This window comes from Halictus rubicundus, chromosome 13, assembly GCF_050948215.1.
Source record: "Halictus rubicundus isolate RS-2024b chromosome 13, iyHalRubi1_principal, whole genome shotgun sequence".
Lineage (NCBI taxonomy): Eukaryota > Metazoa > Arthropoda > Insecta > Hymenoptera > Halictidae > Halictus > Halictus rubicundus.
In genome coordinates, this window is record NC_135161.1 from 5,915,044 (window position 1) to 5,940,393 (window position 25,350).

General features: G+C 43.8%; 6 protein-coding genes across 15 annotated transcripts in view; 5 read left to right on the plus strand and 1 right to left on the minus strand.

Annotated features, from left to right (window-relative positions):
* Positions 1-130: 130 nt before the first annotated feature.
* Positions 131-16,247, plus strand: LOC143360717 (uncharacterized). Of its 7 annotated transcripts, none has more exons than XM_076799813.1 (3): positions 131-146; positions 12,100-12,314; positions 12,685-16,247. In XM_076799813.1, exon 3 carries the CDS (start codon positions 12,939-12,941, stop codon positions 16,023-16,025), a length of 3,087 nt encoding a protein of 1,028 aa, XP_076655928.1. In that variant the 5' UTR covers positions 131-146; positions 12,100-12,314; positions 12,685-12,938; the 3' UTR covers positions 16,026-16,247. The 7 variants fall into 7 exon arrangements, with proteins under 7 accessions (XP_076655928.1, XP_076655929.1, XP_076655930.1 ...); XM_076799814.1 differs by having other exon boundaries at positions 12,111-12,314; XM_076799815.1 differs by lacking the exon at positions 131-146 and adding an exon at positions 12,036-12,050 and having other exon boundaries at positions 12,111-12,314.
* Positions 1,244-5,002, plus strand: LOC143360718 (uncharacterized). 4 transcript variants are annotated; one of them, XM_076799819.1, is made up of 2 exons: positions 1,244-1,329; positions 1,395-5,002. In XM_076799819.1, exon 2 carries the CDS (start codon positions 1,673-1,675, stop codon positions 4,757-4,759), a length of 3,087 nt encoding a protein of 1,028 aa, XP_076655934.1. In that variant the 5' UTR covers positions 1,244-1,329; positions 1,395-1,672; the 3' UTR covers positions 4,760-5,002. The 4 variants fall into 4 exon arrangements, with proteins under 4 accessions (XP_076655934.1, XP_076655933.1, XP_076655935.1 ...); XM_076799818.1 differs by having other exon boundaries at positions 1,262-1,316; XM_076799820.1 differs by having other exon boundaries at positions 1,268-3,977; positions 4,041-5,002.
* On the plus strand, positions 6,869-7,630 carry LOC143360335 (uncharacterized). The gene has a single exon (XM_076799062.1). It carries the CDS (start codon positions 6,869-6,871, stop codon positions 7,628-7,630), a length of 762 nt encoding a protein of 253 aa, XP_076655177.1.
* A 1,670-nt stretch (positions 16,248-17,917) lies between the features above and the next one.
* On the plus strand, positions 17,918-19,397 carry Pig-f (phosphatidylinositol glycan anchor biosynthesis class F). Its single transcript, XM_076799380.1, has 2 exons — positions 17,918-18,509; positions 18,584-19,397. Exon 2 carries the CDS (start codon positions 18,602-18,604, stop codon positions 19,298-19,300), a length of 699 nt encoding a protein of 232 aa, XP_076655495.1. The 5' UTR covers positions 17,918-18,509; positions 18,584-18,601; the 3' UTR covers positions 19,301-19,397.
* A 170-nt stretch (positions 19,398-19,567) lies between these two features.
* Positions 19,568-23,551, plus strand: Fdh (alcohol dehydrogenase class-3 Fdh). The gene is made up of 7 exons (XM_076799379.1): positions 19,568-19,892; positions 19,986-20,229; positions 20,535-20,755; positions 20,830-21,046; positions 21,128-21,258; positions 21,333-21,607; positions 21,688-23,551. The coding sequence occupies exons 1-7, from the start codon at positions 19,872-19,874 to the stop codon at positions 21,710-21,712; spliced, it is 1,134 nt and encodes a 377-aa protein (XP_076655494.1). The 5' UTR covers positions 19,568-19,871; the 3' UTR covers positions 21,713-23,551.
* Cow (Proteoglycan Cow) overlaps positions 21,870-25,350 on the minus strand; it is a 286,815-nt gene continuing 283,334 nt past the window's right edge. Inside the window, exon 10 of the mRNA XM_076799378.1 lies at positions 21,870-25,336. Within this exon, the coding sequence (XP_076655493.1) occupies positions 25,206-25,336 (131 nt within the window). The 3' untranslated portion in view covers positions 21,870-25,205. The remainder of the gene's footprint in view (positions 25,337-25,350) is intronic.

The following is a 25,350-nucleotide window of genomic DNA, read 5'->3' on the forward strand; positions in this document are numbered from 1 at the left end:
AAGGTTCAAGTCACGTCTCGACTCATTTCACGGCGTCACTATGATTGGTGCACTGAAAGCCTATAGCAGCCTATAGAGAAGCTTTTGATCAAAGGAAAGCTGTTTTGGGGTTAAGTCATCCTAGTGTTTTGGATATTTTAAAGAAGGTAGAATTGACCAGTTTTCCTACGTGGCCTTGATTCGCGACGCTCCAAACGGGAACTAGGAGAAGCTTCCTAGCGATCTTCACGCTACAAACGGCCGCTAGGAGAAGCTCGAATGACAGTGTGCGTGCCGTGTGCGTGTGCCATGGTGTGCCACACACAACGCTAGATCGTACAAGGTTGCAAGGGTTCGGGAGGCGGCGATTTATGGCTCGATAATGCAAAGATGGGGCTTTTCAAGGGTGAAAAGCGTTAGATAAAAGATAAATCTAGATCGCTTGACCACCGGCAAGTCCTACTTTTGCGTTTTCTAGGCGTAATTTGCAAAATTCGGCAGAATTTACACATAAGGACACATTTTCTTAAATAACCGGGTTCTTATGGAGAGCGTTTGACGCAAGCGATCTAGCAGTGACATATACAATGTCAATGCAACCTTTATTGTATTGTATAATTACGTATTAAACACAGGAATCGTCGCCTCCGAAAAACCATCCCGCAGCTATTATTTCGTTTAAATATAGTTCCGGCATTTTTCGCTACGAGCGCTGTATTCTGTTTCCGATCATTGTCCGATCTGAGCACGCGTGGCCGACATCGTAAACAACGGCGCTTCGCAACGGCGCTTGTTAGGGAAGGGGAGGCATAGGTGTATGAGAAAAAAGACAAGTATTCTTTATTTTATTTATTTTATTTTATTCTTTTAAGTTAGGGTTAGGGTTAGGATAGTAGCGGGGAAAGGAAGGAGATGTAATAGAATTGGAACCCTGAGGGGAACAATAAATGAATAAAGTATATTTAAATATATGAAAAATAATAAACTATATTTAAATATATTAAAAATAATCAAGTATAAAAATATAAAATGTAAAGTATAAAATACAAGTATAAAATGTATTATTGTTATAAACTAATATTTATGTAGGGGGCTGCGCGGCCCCCGCGGCCGTCACGCCATTGGTTCCAGCGCCTCCCGCCTCCTCGGCGCGGCGGTACGAATTTCTCGCAGTCTACAAAGTGGGGACTGAGTAGTGGAGTAGGGAGTCTGAGGAGCTTGCAGCGCCCCCAACGTCTTCCGGGCTGCGCGAAATAGTGCCAGACTCTGATGAAGGCAAGTGTAGACGGATAGGTGTTGTGAACATCTTGCTAAAAGCTGGAGTCGACGTTACTCAGGTTCCTAATAAAGGTAATACACCATAACACACTGCTACTTCTAAAGGTTACAAAGAAATTGTTTAAGTTTTATTGCAGCACGTAATATTAAAATTATCAGCAAGCTAAAAGCAGTGAAACCTGATGAGCTTGTAGCTGTGACAAATGCTCGTAACAATCAATGTACTGCAAGTCATCATTACTGCAAGTCATCATTACTGCAAGTTGCGATAATCAATAAGCATAAGAATATTGCTTCTAAGTTACTGGAAATTTTGAAATCCCCGAGTCAGGGGTTAGCAGATATAAGTATAGAGGGAAGAAAGAGAAACATTACATAATAAAAACCTTTGGGTAATTTTCGGGTAGGTAAATTTATGATGGACAGTTCAGATATTAAACACAGTTTAATTTCTGCAGTTCGTTATGGGAATTTAGAAAGAGCAAGCGAGTTAGTCCATTCTTTCGGTCTATCTTATTCACCATCATGGTCAAAAGGATACATTTTACTCTGTGAAGCTCTTAAAAATAGACGTACAGAGATTGTTAAACTACTTTTAATAAATGGTTCCAAAGTTAACAATAAAAGCAAAAAGCATTCTGATACTCCACTTCACTTGGCCATTGTGAATGGTGACATAGAAATTGTTAAAATGCTTCTAGATAGAGGTGCTGATATTGATGCTAAAAATAAGTGTGGTTGCACTCCGCTTTACAATGCAGTTAGAAATAAGAAGATGAAAGTTATTGAATTACTTTTAAAACATCGAGCTAATGTTAATGCCAGAGACAATAATGGTAAAAGTCCACTTTGTGTTGCAGCTGAGGGAGGATGTTTACAAATTGTTGAGCATCTTTTAGAATATAGTGCTGATGTTAATGCCATAACTTACATAAAGGCCAGAATATATTTTTGTGAAGGTTATACCCCACTTCATTATGCTGTTGAAAGCGGTAGTGAAAAAATCGTAAATTTACTTCTCAAGAATAATGCCAACGTTAATACTGTAGCAATATACGGAGTAACCCCACTACATATTGCTGCTATGGATGGATATGTGCAGATTGCTGAAGATCTTCTAAATCATGGATCTTATACTAATTCTGTATGCACTTTAGGATTTCAGGAGGGGTATACGCCACTACATTTTGCCTGTCAACAAGGTAGTGAAGAAGCTGTTAGATTATTTTTGAGTAGAGGTGCTGATGTTAATGCTAACGCGAAGGATAATTTAATGCCAATTCATGTGGCTACTAAAGCAGGACACGAAACAGTTGTAAAACTACTCCTAGAACATGGGGCTAAGGTTGATGCCCAGGATAAGGATGGCAAGACTATACTGTATCTTGCTGTTAAAGAAGGATATTCAATGATTGTTAAGGATATTTTAAAGTATTGTCCTGATATTAATAATCAAAGCAACAGAAGCTCTCTTAAAACCGCAGTACTCGGATATGGAGGAAAGTATAAAGAGATCGTTGAGACTCTTCTTCAGCATGATTTTATTGTTAATCCTGCAGATGTAAATAATCCTGAGTTGCTTCTTACTGCTGTTGAGAAAGGATATTTGAAAATTGTTGAAGACATGTTGAAGTATGGTGCTAATGTTAATATGTTACACAGTTCGAGGTCTAAAAAAGGTTTTACGCCTCTACATAGTGCAGCTAAAAACAAGCAAAAGGAAGTGGCCCAACTATTCATAAACTATGGAGCTAATGTTAATGCTAAAGATGAAAGTGAAAAAAGTCCAATACTTTATGCTATTGAATGCAAAGAAATTATTGAAATTCTTTTACAAAATAATGCTGATATTAACGCTAGTGATAAGTATGGAAACACAGCTTTACATTTTACTGCTCTAAGTGAAGGGGATGGACGTTTTTTTGGATTGTATCTTGATAAAAAGCCTAATATTCATGTTAAGGGAGAAGTTGCTGCATTGCTGCTAAGTAAGGGGGCTAATGTTAATGCTAAAACTAAAAATGGATTAACAACACTTCACAATGCTGTTAAAAACGGATATACAGAAGTCGTTGAAGCTCTCTTGGAATACAATGCAGATGTTAACTCTGTAGTAAAAAGTGATATGACAACACCGCTTCATCTTTCTGCTCAGAAAGGAAATGAGCTACTTAGCAAAATGCTTTTAAACAAAGGGGCCAACGTCAATGATGTGCAAAAAGATCAAAGAACTGCACTTCATATTGCTGCTCAACAAGGGCATGAAAAAGTTGTGGAAATCTTGCTAAAATATGGTGCAGAATATGATTCGAGAGCTAAAGGAGATATGACACCTCTTCATTTTGCTGCTCGAAACGGGCATAAAAAAGTTGTGGAAATCTTGCTAAAATATGGTGCAGAATATGATTCGAGAGCTGAAGGAGATAGAACACCTCTTCATTTTGCTGCTCAAAACGGGCATGAAAAAGTTGTGGAAATCTTGCTAAAGTATGGTGCAGAATATGATTCGAGAGCTGAAGGAGATAGAACACCTCTTCATTTTGCTGCTCAAAACGGGCATGAAAAAGTTGTGGAAATCTTGCTAAAGTATGGTGCAGAATATGATTCGAGAACTGAAGGAGATATAACACCTCTTCATTTTGCTGCTCAAAAAGATCATTGGAAAAGTGTTGAGAGTCTCTTGGAATTTGGTGCTGAAGTTGACCTTAGGAATGAGTATGGTATGACAGCATTGCATCTTGCTTCTAAAGAAGGATGTACTGAAGCTGTTAATGTTCTTCTAGAATATGGTTCTGACGTCAACATTATATGTAAAAATAGTCGTACGGCACTTGAATATTCTATGCTTGCTGTTGACTCGTTTTATGATAACCTTGAACAATCTAATTACAATGATTCTGATTCTGATTCCTATTATGATCTTGGTGGTGGCATTGGTCCTCATAAAAGAGTTGTTGAGATCCTTAAGGAGTACATAGTTAAACTAAAATCTGCAGGCTTATACGTAAGTGAAAGAAATTTAATGTTGACAATGATTGATGTTGATAGAGACAATGAATTTTGCTATAGTTGGAGCGAATGTAAAGCAGAAATAAAAATTATGAGGGGCGAGAAGATTGATAATAGCAATACTTCTTTTCATGATATCCTTACAAAGAGTATAAGTCAATTAGCAATATATGCAAGGAATGAAAATATAGTACAGGCCTTGAAATCAGATGATTATAAAACGAAATTTCCAATATATGCTAGTATGATAGATAGTCGATTTAGGAGAGGCATAGAAAAAAAAGAGTTACTGGAACAAGGCAATAAGTTTTTCCATTCTCTCTCCGAAAGCCTTCCTGAATTACCACCTTGTTGTACTGAAAAAATATTGAGTTACCTAAATGTTAAAGAGTTAAGAATTTTAATACATGCTTGCAAGCCTTTGAATAGCCCTAATACCTATATTAGCGATGTGGAACATGTTTTAGTTGTGAAAGGTAGACAGGTAGAATAGCTACTTCTATGCCAATTAGTACTACTTTTGCTCTTTCTTTTTCCTGGCCGATTTGGATTGCTTTTTTTTTACCCATGAGGTGTATTGTTGTAACATTGTATAGTAAAATTTTCTATTTTCCAATCTGGTGCTTCTCTTCCCCTTTCCCACTTAGCAAATCTCATCTGTAGCGGCCAGCTGCATATAGTAAAGTTGACACGTGCAATGCAGATGCTGGAGAGGTTTTAGGATTAAGGCGGCAATTGAAGCTTTTTTTTAGAAAACGGTCAGGCAGAGTCATTAAGACGCCTCCTAGGGTTGCAATTAGATTTTATTAGCGACAGCCTCAATAGCCCTCGCAAAGAGTGTTAAAAAATCCCGAATTTCTAACGGCCCAAGTCGATGGTACGGGAACCCCGCGAAGGCAAAGGGCCCGTTACCTGACGAGGCACACAGCATGTTGAAGGTGTGCCAGGGTATGCGGCCGACCACACCCCCCGGGTTAGTTTCCCGGTGTGGGGGGTTGTCGGTCCGTCCCTCCCCAGTAGGGGAGGGGGATCCGTGGGGGGTTTAGGGTAAGAAAGGGTCAGGGCGTGCCGGATCGCGCCTCCGACGGCCCTTCCTTCCGGTGACGGCGTTTTTTTGCCTCGGCCGGGACTGGTTCCTCCGGGACACCGGCTCCGAGCGGGGCACGAAGACTCCGGGAGCTGTGGGTAGACCGAGCTGGGGCTCGAGAAGCCCAATCCGAAGGCTCCAGGGATGGTGACACGGGGCGGGTCCCTCCGCCCGGGGTCTTATAGTGTAGGCAATGGGGAAGGCTAACCCCCTCCCCCGGAGTGTGATGAGAGCTGGGAGGTGTCCTGTTGAGTACTCGCGTGATCCAGGCACCCCCCCTATAGATTATGTGGGCGTGAGGTTTTAGTGGGTAGTCTCCGGGGGTTTACCCCCCTGGAGATAGTCCCACGTAACCCCGGTTCCCACAGGGAGCCGGGGTATGCGAAAAGCATTTCCTCGCGATAAAAAAAAAGGGTGCGTGGCCGATCGCCGGGCATCTTGGGCGGGGGCCCGGATGCCCATCGGGCGGCCTAAGAGGGGGGGGGGGAAGGCACCGCGTCGTTCGTTGCGTGGTGCATTCTGATAGAGCAGGTTTGGAAGGGGGCCGCGTCCCCCACCCTCCCAGGGTGGTTTGCTAATGCGGGGGCACACCGGTTTGAAATGCGCGCGCGGAACACTGGTGCCCCCAGGAGCCTAGGGTCGGACGGGGAGGAGTTAGTGGGTATACTCGGCATTGCACTCACTGCCGGAGTCCCACATAACCCGGTTCACCCTCCCCCCCCCCCGGGGGGGGGGGTAACGAGATTACCTCCTCGAAAGAAAAGGGTGTGCGGCCGATGAAAATTCCGTTACAGTGCGATTCACAAGAGTGGGGGTGCAAAGACACTCGTGAGGTGGGTATCGTCGACTAAAATGTATGTACGATAGTAGTGATGGGCACCATCGACTAAAAACTATCGACTAAATCGATAGTAGCCAACTACTATTTTCAATCGACTGATTTTTTAAAATATCGACTGAATCTAGTAGTGGTTGGGTTACTATTTTCAGTCGACTGTTTTACACGTCGCCATCTTGAAATTTCAAATGTCAGTGGATGTTAATTCATATTAGATGTTAAAATCTTATTGCAATTTATGCGAAATACTTTAATTCATATTAGATGTTAAAATCTTATTGCTATTTATGCGATATAACTATATATGTGATATACCTAGGCATAAACTATAGCCCGCAATCTAGACGTAACCACTAAAACGAAATTTCAGTCGACTAAAAACTATCGACTAAATATTCGATAGTGTAGGGAGTATCGTTGACTCCCTAGTGCATCCGCTAGGCGACGCAGCGGGCGCCAATAAATAGGAGCACGACTCTATGTGTCTAGGGACTTTCCCCGAGACACTCTCGGCGTCCTCCCTAGGCACCAGTCGCACTGAGTCTGCCGCCACGTGCAGATACGAATAAAGTTCCTCTTGCCAACATACACGTGCCTAGTTATTTACCTGGATGGTAGGCCCCATACCTACAACTGGTGACCCCGACGTGATTGATATGGAGCCGCCTGCGCAAAACATGGCCGTAGCCGTGCACATGGCGAAATTCTGGGCGGAAAAACCAGCATTATGGTTTGCGCACCTGGACGCCCAGTTCGGTTTGCGCGGGATAACGCAGGAGGACACCAAGTACCACCACGTGGTGGCGCAACTGGATGTAAAAACCGCGCAAGAAGTAGAGGATATCCTGCTGAACCCGCCGGAGCAAAATAAGTATACGCGGCTAAAGGATGAATTAATCGCGCGGCTCTCCACTTCCAAGCAGAGGAAGATTAAGCAGCTCCTCGAACACGAGGAACGAGGAGACCGGACGCCGTCGCAGTTCCTGCGGCACATAAGGAGCCTGGCGGGCAACGAGGTGCCGGAGGATTTCATCCGGACTCTGTGGATGAGTAGGTTACCCGTCGCCATGCAATCGGTGCTGGCCACACAAGATGGCGTCGAGCTCGAGAAAGTGGCGGCCCTGGCGGACCGGATCAGCGAGGTCACGCCGGCGCAGATCCACCCAGCAGCGGCGGCAAACAATGTCGCAGCGCTCGGCGACATCAACGCCCTCGTTGAGCAAATTGCCGCACTGGTGACCACCAAGCTGGAGGGCAGAGGGCGCCAACCAAGGAGCAGCACGCCCAGCAGCCGGTACCGTAGACGTTCCCGGCCGAAGTCCAAGGCCGAATCTCGCCCCAGCGGCATCTGCTGGTATCACGGGCGATTCGGAACCAAGGCGACAAAGTGCACGAAGCCGTGCACTTTCCAGTCGGGAAACGACCTACAGAGTCGCTGATGGCGACAAGCGGCCCTGAGAGGACAGCACGTCGCCTCTTCGTAACCGACGCGACGACGAAGACCCAGTACCTGGTCGATACCGGGGCTGAGGTCAGCGTGTTCCCGCGGAAAAAAGTGACCGGTGCGCGAACGAAATCGAGCTACCTGCTGACCGCGGCGAACGGTTCACTAATTAACACTTACGGGCACGTAGTGATTAGTGTAGATTTAGGATTACGCCGGGCATTCCCGTGGACGTTTGTTATTGCAGACATTTCGCGACCCATTATTGGTGCGGACTTTTTAGCCCGATTCGGTCTCCTGCCGGACGTTCAGGACCGTCGGTTGATCGACAAAATCACCGGCCTATCGGTAACCGGAACAATACCGACCGGCACGGTCGAATCGGCTCAATGCGTGGCACCGGTGCGGGACAGTGCGGTATACGCGCTGTTAAAACAATTTCAGGGTATCACGCGTCCCTCAGTGTGTAGCAGTGCGGTGAAACACGATGTGAAGCATCACATCGTGACGACACCGGGACCTCCCGTATCGCAGCGACCGCGGCGTCTCACGACGGACCGGCTGAAGGCGGCGAAACGGGAATTCGAGTATATGCTGCAACAGGGCATCACTCGTCCGTCAAAAAGTGCCTGGGCATCGCCGTTACACCTGGTGCCCAAAAAGAATAGTGAGTGGCGTCCGTGCGGGGACTATCGCGCGTTGAACGCTAGGACGGTACCCGACGCGTACCCAGTGCCGCACATTCAAGACTTCGCGCAGAGTTTGCACGGGAAAACGGTTTTTTCGAAAATAGACCTAGTGCGCGCGTACCATCAGATCCCGGTCGCGGAAGCAGACATTCATAAGACCGCGATCACTACGCCGTTCGGGTTATTCGAATTCCCGGTAATGACTTTTGGACTGCGTAACGCCGCGCAAACGTTCCAACGTTTTATGGACGAGGTAGTGCGCGGGTTAGACTTTGTTTATGTATACATTGACGACGTGCTGGTGGCGTCGGACTCAAAAGAGCAACACCTCGGACACTTGGAACAATTGTTCCAGAGGTTCGCCAAGTTCGGGGTAGTGATAAATTCGGCAAAGTGCGAATTTAGCGTCCCGGAGGTGCCTTTCCTCGGGTTCACGGTCGGCAAAGCAGGGATTTGCCCGTTGGCCGATAAGGTGGAGGCCATCACTCGTAACCCAAGCCGGTAAACCAAGCCGAACTCAGCAGGTTCCTGGGCATGGTAAACTTTTACCGGCGGTGCATCCCTGGGGCGGCGAACATCCAAGCTCCACTCGTGGCTTGCCTGACATCAGGCAAGAAGAGCGAGCCCGTGGAGTGGACACCGGAGGCAGACGCGGCGTTCACGAGGACGAAGGCGGCTTTGGCAGCTGCAACCACACTAGTGCATCCGTCAGCCAAGGCCAAACTGGCCATGATGGTGGATGCCTCGGACATCGCGTTGGGAGCAGTGCTGCAGCAGTTCCGGCAAGGTACCTGGGAACCGCTTGCTTTCTTTTCTAGGAAGCTGAACCCGGCGCAGCGGAACTACAGCGCGTACGACCGAGAGCTGCTGGCAATGTACGCGGCGGTGAAATATTTCCGCCACGCGGTGGAAGGCAGGAATTTCACCATTTTCACCGACCACAAGCCGCTGACCTTCGCCCTCAGCCAGAAGCCGGAGAAATGCACACCCATTCAGTTCCGCTACCTGAACTACATCGCACAGTTCACCACAGATGTGCAGCACGTCAAGGGCGCAGAGAACACCACCGCCGATGCCCTATCGCGCATCGAGGAAGTGGTTGCACCGGTGGATTTTCACGAGCTCGCCGACGCGCAAGGTTCGGACGCCGAGCTGCAGCGGTTGATGGCAGACCCCCGAGGCCTGGTCATCAAGAAGATCCGCCTCCAGCAGCCCAGCGTGGACGTGTACTGCGACATTTCCACCGACCAGGCACGCCCACTCGTGCCAGCAGCTTTTCGCAGAGCCATCTTTAACAGCCTACACGGTCTGGCACACGCCGGACCCAAGGCAACCGTGAGGCTGGTCACGCAGCGCTTCGTCTGGCCGTCCGTCAAGAAGGATTGCCGCACCTGGGCGCAGACGTGCATGCGGTGCCAACGGGCGAAGGTTTCACGACACGTGGCGACGCCGGTCGGGGAGTTCACAGCTCCCACCGCGCGTTTCGACCACATTCACGTGGACATCGTTGGACCACTGCCGCACTCCAGGGGCTACACGCACTGCGTGACCGTCATCGACCGCTTCTCCAGATGGCCGGAGGCGTTTCCAGTGGCTGACATCGGCGCGGAGACCGTCGCGCGAACGCTGTTCGCGGGCTGGATTTCGCGCTACGGCGTTCCACTGAGGATAACGACGGACCAGGGTCGGCAGTTCGAGTCCGTGCTATTCAAGACATGGGCACGAGCGCTGGGAGCGGAACACCATCGAACGACAGCGTACCACCCACAGGCCAACGGGGCCGTGGAACGTCTTCATCGGCAGCTGAAAGCGGCCATCATGTGCCGCCAGGAGGAAACCTGGTCGGAGGCGCTTCCGGCAGTCCTGCTCGGCATCCGGGCAGCAGTCAAAGAGGACAGCGGGACGACACCAGCAGAAGTGGTCTACGGGGAGACTCTGCGTCTACCCGGCGACCTGATTGCGGGCAACGACCAGGTGGAGCTATCCGTCTTCGTGGAGCAGCTGCGAGACCACATGAGGTCGCTTAAGCCGGCTCCGAAAGCGCATCACGGTCATCGACGGGTGTTCGTGTTCAAAGACCTCGACACGGCATCGCACGTGTTGGTGCGTCGCGACGCGGTTAAAAAACCGCTACAACCACCGTACGAGGGACCATATTTAGTTTTAAGCCGTAGTGATAAGAACTTTGTACTTAGAATAGGACAACGCGACGTAAACGTTAGCAAGGACAGGCTTAAGCCAGCGTTTCTGGTCAGCGAGAACTAGTGGTACCGAACCATCATGTGCAATACCAGCTAGGGCCTCCCAAAGACACAGCAATTTTCCTGTCTACCGATAAATATCATGTTTACATCTAAGTTCTTGTTCCTGCAAAGTTTAAATAGTCGTTTGTATATATTTCATAGTTATAGCACCGTAAATTTATGTATATATGTTATATTTTGTTTTTATATATATAGCGCGATAACCAACGAGCAGAATTGGCATGTCTGTCTGCGTCTCACCCACCATTACTGGCGAGGGGGGTGGTGTAGGGAGTATCGTTGACTCCCTAGTGCATCCGCTAGGCGACGCAGCGGGCGCCAATAAATAGGAGCACGACTCTATGTGTCTAGGGACTTTCCCCGAGACACTCTCGGCGTCCTCCCTAGGCACCAGTCGCACTGAGTCTGCCGCCACGTGCAGATACGAATAAAGTTCCTCTTGCCAACATACACGTGCCTAGTTATTTACCTGGATGGTAGGCCCCATACCTACAATAGTATGTAGAGTAGCGTGGCCAGTTGACCACGTGCGCATAGTTAGATATATATAGTATCGATTATTGGCACGGAGAGGCAAATTTAAATGTAAGACGTAATCGCGTATTTCATACATATGTATTTTATTTGGACGCGATAGTTTAGTGTAGGTAAAGAAAGACCGGGAGGGTTCCATAGAGATCCTTGACGAAATTCGAGTCGGCGAGACTAATTGCGGAATTTAGAGAAAGTCACGTAGCCTCTTAGAGTAGCTTCTCCAATTCTGCACAAATTAGGGATAGTCGAAGTCTGGAATCAGTTAAGGACAAGAGGTCATAAATCCTCGGTCAAGGACCTCTTGGAACTCCCTCCAACCTCTCTCTTGTTCGGTCCCACATGGTCCCACCTCCCTCGTTTTGACGGGCCATCACCCTCGTGCGTACCCCACTCTCGTGCGATCCTTCCACTACCAATCACCATCAAGCCGCAACCGGAAGACGAGTCATCCGACGAATCAACGCCTAGCCAGAAGATTCTAATTTTCCTATTGGCTAAGGAAGGGTGTCGAGAAGGAAGAAGCTGGGAAAGGATTTGAAACTCCAGGATGAAAGAGAACTCATTGTAGAACTGAGGGAGTTACATCTCAAAGAACTACCAATAAAATCTATAACAGTTTTCGCCATTTACTCTGTGTACAAAGTTTATTTGTTAACTTCCACGAGCAGAGCGCTTCAACGCTCCACGGGCAATCGAACCCGCAACAAAAGTCCCTATTCCACCACACTGCGACGCAACAGTATAAAAGAGGAGACAGACTTTAGTCAGACACTCTCTGCATGAAGGTTCAAGGCACGTCTCGACTCATTTCACGGCGTCACTATGATTGGTGCACTGAAAGCCTATAGCAGCCAATAGAGAAGCTTTTGATCAAAAGAAAGCTGTTTTGGGGTCGAGTCATCCTAGTGTTTTTGATATTTTAAAGAAGGTAGAAATGATTAATTTGATATTTAAAATTGAAGGCAATAAAGAATCAGAAATTCTTCAGCATTTACAGAAAGAGATTAACATTTCTGCTAGTATTTGTGATACACAAACTGTGCAACGTCTAATAAAAGATGGAACTGATGCCAATGGTGCCAAGATATTGATGGAAGAACACAACTACATTATGCCATTAGTAATAGACGGATAGGTGTTGTAAACATCTTGCTAAAAGCTGGAGCTGACGTTACTCAGGTTACTAATAAAGGTAATACACCATGTTCGGGATTTACGCGAAGAGGGGTTCAGCCGCCAATAAAGATACGCAACTCAGACAAACATATTTCTATGTGCACTCATGTAAACACGACTTTAATATTATCTGACAGAACCGTATGTACATATTTCCAATAAATCGGCTCTAACGACTAGATCGACGGCGCGTGCGCGACGTCGCCCCTGCGTCGCACCCCGCGTCCCGCGAGCCGCCGGGTGGATCGAGCAGCTTGGTGGACCTCGCGAGCCGCGCGGGGAACGGGAGGCAGGAGCGATCGAGACAACGATCGATCGTGGCAGTCTGTTCTGTTCAATCGACCATCGACCAAGGTTACAAAGAAATTGTTGAACTTTTATTGCAGCACGTAATGTTAAAATTATCAGCAAGCTAAAAGCAGTGAAACCTGATGAGTTTGTAGCTGTGACAAATGCTCGTAATAATCACGGTCATACATTACTACAAGTTGCGATAATCAATAAGCATAAGAATATTGCTTCTAAGTTACTGGAAATTTTGAAATCCCCGAGTCAGGGGTTAGCAGATATAAGTATAGAGGGAAGAAAGAGAAACATTACATAATAAAAACCTTTGGGTAATTTTCGGGTAGGTAAATTTATGATGGACAGTTCAGATATTAAACACAGTTTAATTTCTGCAGTTCGTTATGGGAATTTAGAAAGAGCAAGCGAGTTAGTCCATTCTTTCGGTCTATCTTATTCACCATCATGGTCAAAAGGATACATTTTACTCTGTGAAGCTCTTAAAAATAGACGTACAGAGATTGTTAAACTACTTTTAATAAATGGTTCCAAAGTTAACAATAAAAGCAAAAAGCATTCTGATACTCCACTTCACTTGGCCATTGTGAATGGTGACATAGAAATTGTTAAAATGCTTCTAGATAGAGGTGCTGATATTGATGCTAAAAATAAGTGTGGCTGCACTCCGCTTTACAATGCAGTTAGAAATAAGAAGATGAAAGTTATTGAATTACTTTTAAAACATCGAGCTAATGTTAATGCCAGAGACAATAATGGTAAAAGTCCACTTTGTGTTGCAGCTGAGGGAGGATGTTTACAAATTGTTGAGCATCTTTTAGAATATAGTGCTGATGTTAATGCCATAACTTACATAAAGGCCAGAATATATTTTTGTGAAGGTTATACCCCACTTCATTATGCTGTTGAAAGCGGTAGTGAAAAAATCGTAAATTTACTTCTCAAGAATAATGCCAACGTTAATACTGTAGCAATATACGGAGTAACCCCACTACATATTGCTGCTATGGATGGATATGTGCAGATTGCTGAAGATCTTCTAAATCATGGATCTTATACTAATTCTGTATGCACTTTAAGATTTCAGGAGGGGTATACGCCACTACATTTTGCCTGTCAACAAGGTAGTGAAGAAGCTGTTAGATTATTTTTGAGTAGAGGTGCTGATGTTAATGCTAACGCGAAGGATAATTTAATGCCAATTCATGTGGCTACTAAAGCAGGACACGAAACAGTTGTAAAACTACTCCTAGAACATGGGGCTAAGGTTGATGCCCAGGATAAGGATGGCAAGACTATACTGTATCTTGCTGTTAAAGAAGGATATTCAATGATTGTTAAGGATATTTTAAAGTATTGTCCTGATATTAATAATCAAAGCAACAGAAGCTCTCTTAAAACCGCAGTACTCGGATATGGAGGAAAGTATAAAGAGATCGTTGAGACTCTTCTTCAGCATGATTTTATTGTTAATCCTGCAGATGTAAATAATCCTGAGTTGCTTCTTACTGCTGTTGAGAAAGGATATTTGAAAATTGTTGAAGACATGTTGAAGTATGGTGCTAATGTTAATATGTTACACAGTTCGAGGTCTAAAAAAGGTTTTACGCCTCTACATAGTGCAGCTAAAAACAAGCAAAAGGAAGTGGCCCAACTATTCATAAACTATGGAGCTAATGTTAATGCTAAAGATGAAAGTGAAAAAAGTCCAATACTTTATGCTATTGAATGCAAAGAAATTATTGAAATTCTTTTACAAAATAATGCTGATATTAACGCTAGTGATAAGTATGGAAACACAGCTTTACATTTTACTGCTCTAAGTGAAGGGGATGGACGTTTTTTTGGATTGTATCTTGATAAAAAGCCTAATATTCATGTTAAGGGAGAAGTTGCTGCATTGCTGCTAAGTAAGGGGGCTAATGTTAATGCTAAAACTAAAAATGGATTAACAACACTTCACAATGCTGTTAAAAACGGATATACAGAAGTCGTTGAAGCTCTCTTGGAATACAATGCAGATGTTAACTCTGTAGTAAAAAGTGATATGACAACACCGCTTCATCTTTCTGCTCAGAAAGGAAATGAGCTACTTAGCAAAATGCTTTTAAACAAAGGGGCCAACGTCAATGATGTGCAAAAAGATCAAAGAACTGCACTTCATATTGCTGCTCAACAAGGGCATGAAAAAGTTGTGGAAATCTTGCTAAAATATGGTGCAGAATATGATTCGAGAGCTAAAGGAGATATGACACCTCTTCATTTTGCTGCTCGAAACGGGCATAAAAAAGTTGTGGAAATCTTGCTAAAATATGGTGCAGAATATGATTCGAGAGCTGAAGGAGATAGAACACCTCTTCATTTTGCTGCTCAAAACGGGCATGAAAAAGTTGTGGAAATCTTGCTAAAGTGTGGTGCAGAATATGATTCGAGAGCTGAAGGAGATAGAACACCTCTTCATTTTGCTGCTCAAAACGGGCATGAAAAAGTTGTGGAAATCTTGCTAAAGTATGGTGCAGAATATGATTCGAGAACTGAAGGAGATATAACACCTCTTCATTTTGCTGCTCAAAAAGATCATTGGAAAAGTGTTGAGAGTCTCTTGGAATTTGGTGCTGAAGTTGACCTTAGGAATGAGTATGGTATGACAGCATTGCATCTTGCTTCTAAAGAAGGATGTACTGAAGCTGTTAATGTTCTTCTAGAATATGGTTCTGACGTCAACATTATATGTAAAAATAGTCGTACGGCACTTGAATATTCTATGCTTGCTGTTGACTCGTTTTATGATAACCTTGAACAATCTAATTACAATGATTCTGATTCTGATTCCTATTATGATCTTGGTGGTGGCATTGGTCCTCATAAAAGAGTTGTTGAGATCCTTAAGGAGTACATAGTTAAACTAAAATCTGCAGGCTTATACGTAAGTGAAAGAAATTTAATGTTGACAATGATTGATGTTGATAGAGACAATGAATTTTGCTATAGTTGGAGCGAATGTAAAGCAGAAATAAAAATTATGAGGGGCGAGAAGATTGATAATAGCAATACTTCTTTTCATGATATCCTTACAAAGAGTATAAGTCAATTAGCAATATATGCAAGGAATGAAAATATAGTACAGGCCTTGAAATCAGATGATTATAAAACGAAATTTCCAATATATGCTAGTATGATAGATAGTCGATTTAGGAGAGGCATAGAAAAAAAAGAGTTACTGGAACAAGGCAATAAGTTTTTCCATTCTCTCTCCGAAAGCCTTCCTGAATTACCACCTTGTTGTACTGAAAAAATATTGAGTTACCTAAATGTTAAAGAGTTAAGAATTTTAATACATGCTTGCAAGCCTTTGAATAGCCCTAATACCTATATTAGCGATGTGGAACATGTTTTAGTTGTGAAAGGTAGACAGGTAGAATAGCTACTTCTATGCCAATTAGTACTACTTTTGCTCTTTCTTTTTCCTGGCCGATTTGGATTGCTTTTTTTTTACCCATGAGGTGTATTGTTGTAACATTGTATAGTAAAATTTTCTATTTTCCAATCTGGTGCTTCTCTTCCCCTTTCCCACTTAGCAAATCTCATCTGTAGCGGCCAGCTGCATATAGTAAAGTTGACACGTGCAATGCAGATGCTGGAGAGGTTTTAGGATTAAGGCGGCAATTGAAGCTTTTTTTTAGAAAACGGTCAGGCAGAGTCATTAAGACGCCTCCTAGGGTTGCAATTAGATTTTATTAGCGACAGCCTCAATAGCCCTCGCAAAGAGTGTTAAAAAATCCCGAATTTCTAACGGCCCAAGTCGATGGTACGGGAACCCCGCGAAGGCAAAGGGCCCGTTACCTGACGAGGCACACAGCATGTTGAAGGTGTGCCAGGGTATGCGGCCGACCACACCCCCCGGGTTAGTTTCCCGGTGTGGGGGGTTGTCGGTCCGTCCCTCCCCAGTAGGGGAGGGGGATCCGTGGGGGGTTTAGGGTAAGAAAGGGTCAGGGCGTGCCGGATCGCGCCTCCGACGGCCCTTCCTTCCGGTGACGGCGTTTTTTTGCCTCGGCCGGGACTGGTTCCTCCGGGACACCGGCTCCGAGCGGGGCACGAAGACTCCGGGAGCTGTGGGTAGACCGAGCTGGGGCTCGAGAAGCCCAATCCGAAGGCTCCAGGGATGGTGACACGGGGCGGGTCCCTCCGCCCGGGGTCTTATAGTGTAGGCAATGGGGAAGGCTAACCCCCTCCCCCGGAGTGTGATGAGAGCTGGGAGGTGTCCTGTTGAGTACTCGCGTGATCCAGGCACCTCCCCTATAGATTATGTGGGCGTGAGGTTTTAGTGGGTAGTCTCCGGGGGTTTACCCCCCTGGAGATAGTCCCACGTAACCCCGGTTCCCACAGGGAGCCGGGGTATGCGAAAAGCATTTCCTCGCGATAAAAAAAAAGGGTGCGTGGCCGATCGCCGGGCATCTTGGGCGGGGGCCCGGATGCCCATCGGGCGGCCTAAGAGGGGGGGGGGGGGGAAGGCACCGCGTCGTTCGTTGCGTGGTGCATTCTGATAGAGCAGGTTTGGAAGGGGGCCGCGTCCCCCACCCTCCCAGGGTGGTTTGCTAATGCGGGGGCACACCGGTTTGAAATGCGCGCGCGGAACACTGGTGCCCCCAGGAGCCTAGGGTCGGACGGGGAGGAGTTAGTGGGTATACTCGGCATTGCACTCACTGCCGGAGTCCCACATAACCCGGTTCACCCTCCCCCCCCCGGGGGGGGGGGGGGGTAACGAGATTACCTCCTCGAAAGAAAAGGGTGTGCGGCCGATGAAAATTCCGTTACAGTGCGATTCACAAGAGTGGGGGTGCAAAGACACTCGTGAGGTGGGTATCGTCGACTAAAATGTATGTACGATAGTAGTGATGGGCACCATCGACTAAAAACTATCGACTAAATCGATAGTAGCCAACTACTATTTTCAATCGACTGATTTTTTAAAATATCGACTGAATCTAGTAGTGGTTGGGTTACTATTTTCAGTCGACTGTTTTACACGTCGCCATCTTGAAATTTCAAATGTCAGTGGATGTTAATTCATATTAGATGTTAAAATCTTATTGCAATTTATGCGAAATACTTTAATTCATATTAGATGTTAAAATCTTATTGCTATTTATGCGATATAACTATATATGTGATATACCTAGGCATAAACTATAGCCCGCAATCTAGACGTAACCACTAAAACGAAATTTCAGTCGACTAAAAACTATCGACTAAATATTCGATAGTATGTAGTAACTAAGTAGTAATTAGTCGATAGTTGAATTTAGTCGATAATGCCCATCACTATGTACGATAGACATTGTATAAAAGAGGAAACACACTTTAGTCTACAGCAACGATCATTCGTGCAGCAGTGGTTTTGGCAAGAATAGTAGCGTGCAATAGCAGCACTGATTGGAACATCAGTCACGTCCAATCACGTTGAATCACGTGATGTGCTGTGAACGTGATGCTATCTAAGTTAATTCTCTTGCAAGTGAACTAAGCGGTCCAAGGTCATACATAAGAGTTTTCTCCGCCTGGAATGCACCTGTGAACAGTACCATCGAGAACATAGCTGTATTTTAGTTGCATACAAAAAATTGCATTTTGTATCGAAATTTAAAGATGAAGTAATATGCAATCATTCATTTCTATTGAAATTGTAATTAGACTGACAGAAAGTGGTACAAAGATACATGTCTGTTAAAAAATACTTTACGATAACATGCTTTGCAACAGCTGATTTCTCAATGTCTGTCAGCGATGCGAGCGCGTTTACTTAACCTAAAACAAAATGAAATAACAAGGCACTATGGTAATACATAGTGCGAATAAAATAATATACAAAGCACCAAAACACTAAAAATCATTTCACTTCACGTGTCAAGTAAGAAATCATTAAATCTACGAATCAGGTTTATCTTAATTCTCCTTTACTATAGAAGTTACTATTTCTTATAGGTTAGAAAAATAACAAACATGAGCATGGGAAACAAATTAGCCCAGAGGTTGCTCTTGTCGTACTGCGCCTTCACTTGCATTTATTTCCCTGGTATCCTGATATTACTCAAGCTGAACGACAGCTTGTACAATGTGGGAAAGTACAAGTTTATTCCAGTATTATTAATACTTCTGTTCGCGGAAGTCATGAAACTCCTCTTTCCCATGTTTCACTCCGAATCCACTATTATAGGAAAAAGTGATTTGAGAACATCCTCGAAAGCTAGGAGATCTTGGTCAAGATATTTGAGGGAGATCTTCAAATTTTTGTTAGCAGCTTTTATATTGTCCGTTGTATACTATATTATAATCGTGCTGTTTGGTGCACCTCTCTTCGTGCACCACGAGGAAACTACAATGCTCACAGTCACACTGACCACTCTTACATTTGTTCCTGCCAGTTTGCATTTAGGAGTAGACAGTGCGTTAGAGATTATGACAGGAATACAGTCGCAGAAGGACAATGTTTTAGCGAACGCTGTGAAGACTAATGTTCAAGCGACCCTTTTGGGCACCTGGTTGGGCGCTATTGTAATTCCATTAGACTGGGACCGTCCTTGGCAAGCTTGGCCAATCCCTTGTGTAATAGGAGCTTTACTCGGCTACATGACTGCGCATTTTATTACTCTTGCACAGACATTACCTGTGTTAAGAGTAGGCAAAAAAATTCATAGGTGAATCATCGATAATTGTCCAAATAGTATGATAAATACAACAGTTTGTACTCTTAACAATTTACTTATAGACTTAATAAAGAAACGAACGCATTTGAAAAGGTGACTTTGTTTATTGAGAATGATTATATAACAGCAGAGAGGATATATCTTCTTTGATAACAGCAAAAAATTAACAGTTGTGTACAAATAAACGTTTTATCTATCTTAGAGGACATGCTAGGTCAAATATATGATAACCATTGAAATTGGAATTTAATTGACTAACATAGTTAAAACAGTTTACTCTTTTTGATATGATCATAAACGTTTATACAAAATGAGATATAGATTTTCAATTGCTTTCAGAATATTATAAATTATTCTATTAAATAAAAAAAAATGGGTAGATATAAATTAGATTGATACATGATACACTATGTAGATGTCAGTAATACTGGATTAGCGCCGCGTGCAAATCACGACCTTGAGGTTAATCACTGCCGGTGCCGTACAGTGCCGTAATTGTCATTGTCGTGTTGTACAGTCTATCTCTCACAGTCTTCCGAATCGTTGATTAATAATTTACATGAAATATGTCTGACACCGTGGGAAAGGTATTTATTCTTCTTCAATAACATACCAATAAATTTTTTCTTCGATTCCGTTGGTTATAAATAAGATTGCATTTATTTTTTTGCGAACGGTAGGTAATTAAATGCAAAGCCGCAGTAGCATGGAAGGAGAAGCAGCCTCTTTCGATCGAGGAGATAGAAGTAGCACCTCCGAAAGCTCATGAAGTCAGGATCAAAGTTGTAGCTGTAGCTCTGTGCCATACGGATGCCTATACTCTGGATGGGTTGGATCCAGAAGGAATTTTCCCATGTGTTCTTGGTCATGAGGGCAGTGGTATTGTGGAGAGTGTTGGCGAAGGAGTCACAGAATTTCAACCTGGTATTACCATCGTTGGGAGTTCAGGAATTGGCACGGAGATGGTAGAAAAGTATGGGAGGTAGTCTTACATATGGTTTAATATTTGGGACCAATCGTAGACTGTGCCATTTCCCAAGCTTCCAACATTCCATTTAGAAGTATATCGTTCGCGCCTGGAGAGAAAAATAAGCTTTTAGCTCCACCTAATTCCCACCTTGAATGCCCACTTGTTCACTCTCTACAGTCTCTTCTCTTCAGACAAGAACGATATTTTGTATTTAGACGAATTGTATCATGCTAAATGATTCCCCATGTTATATCTCAAGGCGATCATGTGGTTCCACTGTACATTCCTCAATGCAAGGACTGCAAGTTTTGCAAATCTCCAAAAACGAATCTATGCAGCAAGATACGTAGTACTCAAGGAAAGGGTGTGATGCCTGATGGTACTTCTCGGTTCACTTGCAAGAATCAGACTCTTGCTCACTTCATGGGTTGCTCTACTTTCTCAGAGTACACTGTAGTAGCTGATATTTCTCTCGCTAAGGTACTAGTCCGTTTACAGAGTATTATGAATAATTTATAGAATATTTAGAGTAAAGTACAATCCTTTTATTTTAGGTTGATCCCAGTGCACCGCTCGAGAAGGTTTGCTTGTTGGGTTGTGGAGTACCTACCGGCTATGGCGCTGCCCTTAATACGGCCAAAGTGGAACCTGGAAGTTCATGTGCCATATGGGGACTGGGTGCAGTTGGGTTGGCAGTTGCACTTGGTTGCAAGAAAGCCGGTGCAACGCGCATTATCGGTATAGACGTGAATCCGAGTAAATTCGAGCTTGGTAAGATATAAGAGCATTTGTTCTATCTAGTTTTACCCTTGAAGAATGAGTTGAGCATTTTAATATTTAATTGTTGCACAGCTAAAACTTTTGGGTGCACCGAATTCGTTAACCCCAAGGATCATAGTAAACCAATTCAGGAAGTTCTGGTAGAATTAACCGACGGAGGATTGGATTACACTTTCGAATGTGTCGGCAATGTTAACACCATGGTAGAGAATGTCGTTGATTTTTTAAGTAGTGTCAATTACGCAGAGCAGTTGGCGAATAATAAATTTGTTCGCAGAGGGCTGCTTTGGAATCCTGCCATAAGGGATGGGGCACATCCGTCATCGTGGGTGTAGCTGCAGCAGGTCAGGAAATCAGCACTCGTCCATTCCAATTGGTGACAGGCCGAGTATGGAAAGGAACTGCGTTCGGTGGCTGGAAGTCCAAGGAAAGCGTACCAAAACTGGTACAAGAATACATGTCGAAATCGCTCATGCTCGACGAGTTCGTTACTCACACTCTTCCATTCGAGAAGATCAACGAAGGATTCGATTTATTACACTCGGGATCATGGTAAATTATATTAACTCAATACTCTGAAAACGACTACCGATTAACAGAAACTATAATTTTTTGTTTCCTTTTTGTTTTAGCTTAAGAGCAGTGCTCAAGTACTAAACGCACGAGTATAAAAAGTGTTTTACAGTGTCAGTATCTTCCTACAGTCTTCCTAGACACGATTGGAATACGTCTATTTTTTGTAACGATTTTTAAATAAAAATAATATATTGATATTAATAGAATCTCGGTGAGTGATTGCAAGGAAGAGCGTGGACCAGTTTTCTACAACAATCTTTATTCATAAAGAATTCTTACAGCCACATGTACAATACCAATCTGGTGAAATATCAATAGTAGCTTCGGGATGAAGTAAAAATTCTTTACGCTTCGACCAGGTGCATACCTTACAAAAATCATCACGTTTACGAAGATCATAGACGATGATTTTCCCCATTGTATATAATTATGTATATACAATATGCAAGACGACGTTCTCAGTAAAACTATCGTATGGTTGCGGTTTCTCGAGTTATGCTCGGTTAATCTATAATGTTGACGGTACGGCAATAAATTCAGGCTGGGAATAGAAATTGCGCTCGAACGTGGCAAAGAGTGCATCATGGTGTTGTCGGTGAATTCATTACATCGCGGACGAATGAACATTTTTCTACGAGTCCTTATATTTTATCGCTAGACTGCCGAGGTTTATGCATTGACTACCGTAAAATACCATAATGTATGTAGAAACATGAAAAAAAAAACATCAACAAATACACCGTACTACAATTAACTAAACAATCCAATTTCAAACATTAATTCTACGGAAAAAAGTAACACTTTATCGTTGATTGCACTTTAAGTAATGCTAATTCGCGTAAACATCTGCAGTCTATTTCTTGTTCCGATGTCTGAGAATGACGCGGTGTTTTCTGGTGCTCGTTAAAATGCGGTTTTGTTATTTATTCTTGGACAGTTTAATCGCTTCCTTCCATCTCGTTCGTTCGTTATACGGTCTCGATTAAGTTGCTCACAGAAGAGTAGAATGCAAGCGCGATCGTATATAAGAATAAGTACCGAAAATCCATAGTACGGTATTGCCGCTAAACGATAACAATAAGTAATAATAGTTTAAAGAACGCGCATGTCGATGCTCTCGAAGTAGACGACGACGACGACGCTAGAAACTGAAACATCTCTGGACACGTGTTTCGGTTCTCTAGAATGCGGATTACGTGTAATAATTTGCACTGGCTAATCACCTACGTGTAAATTCGCCACCTAATCGCGAGCTAGGGCATATTCACATAGTCACACCGATCGTTTTTTCCCATTTCTTTTTCGTTTGTTCTACGGATTACAATTGCTTTATACCTTTCTAGTACCTACGGTGTTACCACACACTCGTTAAGTAAAAGTCGTAAGTAAAAGTCGTAAGTAAAAATGCTTATAATTACAAGTAAACGCAGACGAATCACGACGTGCTCTCTTGTTATCAAATATTAAAAACGCTTACCCCCGCGCTTCCTCGATCCTTTCTCGAGAGAGGATCCCTTTTGTAGACGCGCGCGTTAATCTTCTTTTTTTTCCGTGAAATTTGAAAATTGCGTGTGTGTGACAAATCGTCGAAAGGGGAAAGAAATACGTTTGTTAAAAGGGATGAAGAACGTATCGTGTATCTTAAAATATTTTTTTTTCATTTTTTTTCCTCTTCCTTTTCTATTCGTGTACAAGGAGTGCATCGCGAGTTCATAGAATTCTCTCCGGCATCTCCCCTCCTTCGTCGTCGTGATTGAGCTGCTGCTTAGTAGTTAGCGAGTATGAAATAGGTCATTCTTTTTATGTAAGTGTTATCTTACACTAGAACTCGCAACGCAAGATGGCTACGAGAGAAAAGAATGAAAGCTCGAGGCGAAAGGGGGGAAGAAGAAGAAGAAGAAGTAGAAAAAGAAAAATAAATAAGCGACGGAAATCTCTGGTTATACATATATGTATATATATACAGGACGTTTTAGAAAATATTCTCCGTCGATAAGTGCCCTCAAAAAAACATTCTGTTCACTCCTCGAAAAAATTTCCTCATCGTTCCACACAAGGGATGTTGGATGTTCAATTTTAGCTTCGAACCCTTTGAATGAACAACGACATTTTCTACAACACCCTGTATGCATTATTCTCTTGTAGATATCAGCGAAGGTGTTCAGCAACGGGACTGGATCGAATCTATACTTTTTTTTTTAGCGGGATTATGGCAATCAAGTACATCTGACTTCTACATCTTCAAGCGTGCAACTTTCTAGGTGTGTGTATGTGTGTGTATGTGTTTGTTGAACTGCTGACGATCGGCCTGGTTTTCTCTCTCAGCCAGCTTGTTCTTCTTCTGCCGTATTATCGTTAGTCATAAACAGTATAATGTATTATTTATTTATATATTTATATTTATATATATATATTTTTGTATATATATATATATATATATATGTTATGCTTAGACATTACAATTCGAGATATCGTTAATCTAGCGCGGTTAGAAATCATAATCATATAGAGCATTCTTTTTCTTTCTTTCTCTCTGTCGCTCTCTCTTTCTCTCAATATTTTTTTTTTGTTTCTTTGTTAAACTTTATCTCTGTTGCATCATCTTCTCTCGTTAAATGTATCGTTAATTTCTATGCGTCGGTGTGGAGTGGACATGAATTCTACCCGATGGAGGATGATCTTCCCATTTCTTGAACACCTCGTGAGTGTTTCTCTCCTATCTTACTCTCACTCTCTTTCTCTCCCTCTCTCTCGCTCGCTCTCTTTCTCTCTCTACCATTCTATACGCATAAATAGTGTATAACTGTATTATTTATAGACGAGTTGTGCATGGAGGTACCTCGAGGGGCACACACAGGCTAAAGGTCAATCGCATTTCTGCCTCTGTGACAATCTGCGCCGATTCTTGTCGAAGGTAAATGCAATCCAGTCAGAATATCAAACATTGCACGGGTTCTTCGCTATTGCACGACTGTGTGTAGAATACGTGTGTACATGTGTTACGTGTGGAACATGTGTGTCTGTCTGTCGGTTTCTGTGTGATTTTATTGCACTGTTTAGCTTCCCTCTCTTAACCCGTTTGGCACTTGTGTCTTTGTCTTCCCGAATCGACCGGATTTAGCGTTGATTGAATTATGTTGATTCTCTGTTTTCGGTTTGGATCGAAGCTCTCTGTGTGCCAAGATCAGCACTCGAGGATTCAAGTTAATCGCGGGTTAAGAACGACCAACCGTTGATCCTGATGGCCACCGACAGCTCATGAAGAGGACTACCTAGCACAGAGAGCCGGTAGCCTTTGCTTCTTTCCGAAGCGGAGTTCTCTCTTCCTTTTCATTTCTCAGCGTATTCCTTTTGTTTCGTTGCTCTACGAACTGGCTTTTTTGTTTTAGGCTTGCACGCAGCCTCCGCCGCCCTGATTCACCGAAGACACCTCCAATCACAACGGCGATGATCGATACGACTGGACAACCGGAAAAGGGAACCTTGTTGTCCGATCGCTCGATATCACGTCAAGGTACTGCTCCCGGTTAGCTGCTGCTGTTTACTCTGTGTCGGTTGGCTGATCCTAAGGAGTCTAGAAGTCTAACGGCTGATCAGCGGATCCCTCGAGGTCCTGGCCCATATCTGTGCCTCCGTCCTCGTCGTCATCCAGGTCCACGCTGTTGGTCTTTAGACCTCCGTTGCTTATCTTGTTCACTATCATGTCTGAAACATTAACG

What these genes read in the sequence shown, in the direction of transcription:
- LOC143360718 (XM_076799819.1), top strand. Translation starts at nt 1,673, where the DNA reads ATGATGGACAGTTCAGATATTAAACACAGTTTAATTTCTGCAGTTCGT.
- Pig-f (XM_076799380.1), top strand. Translation starts at nt 18,602, where the DNA reads ATGAGCATGGGAAACAAATTAGCCCAGAGGTTGCTCTTGTCGTACTGC.
- LOC143360335 (XM_076799062.1), top strand. Translation starts at nt 6,869, where the DNA reads ATGGCCGTAGCCGTGCACATGGCGAAATTCTGGGCGGAAAAACCAGCA.
- LOC143360717 (XM_076799813.1), top strand. Translation starts at nt 12,939, where the DNA reads ATGATGGACAGTTCAGATATTAAACACAGTTTAATTTCTGCAGTTCGT.
- Fdh (XM_076799379.1), top strand. Translation starts at nt 19,872, where the DNA reads ATGTCTGACACCGTGGGAAAG. An exon ending in CTGATATTTCTCTCGCTAAG is followed by an intron (nt 20,756 to 20,829) that starts GTACTAGTCCGT and finishes CTTTTATTTTAG; the next exon opens with GTTGATCCCAGTGCACCGCT. An exon ending in TCCGAGTAAATTCGAGCTTG is followed by an intron (nt 21,047 to 21,127) that starts GTAAGATATAAG and finishes ATTGTTGCACAG; the next exon opens with CTAAAACTTTTGGGTGCACC.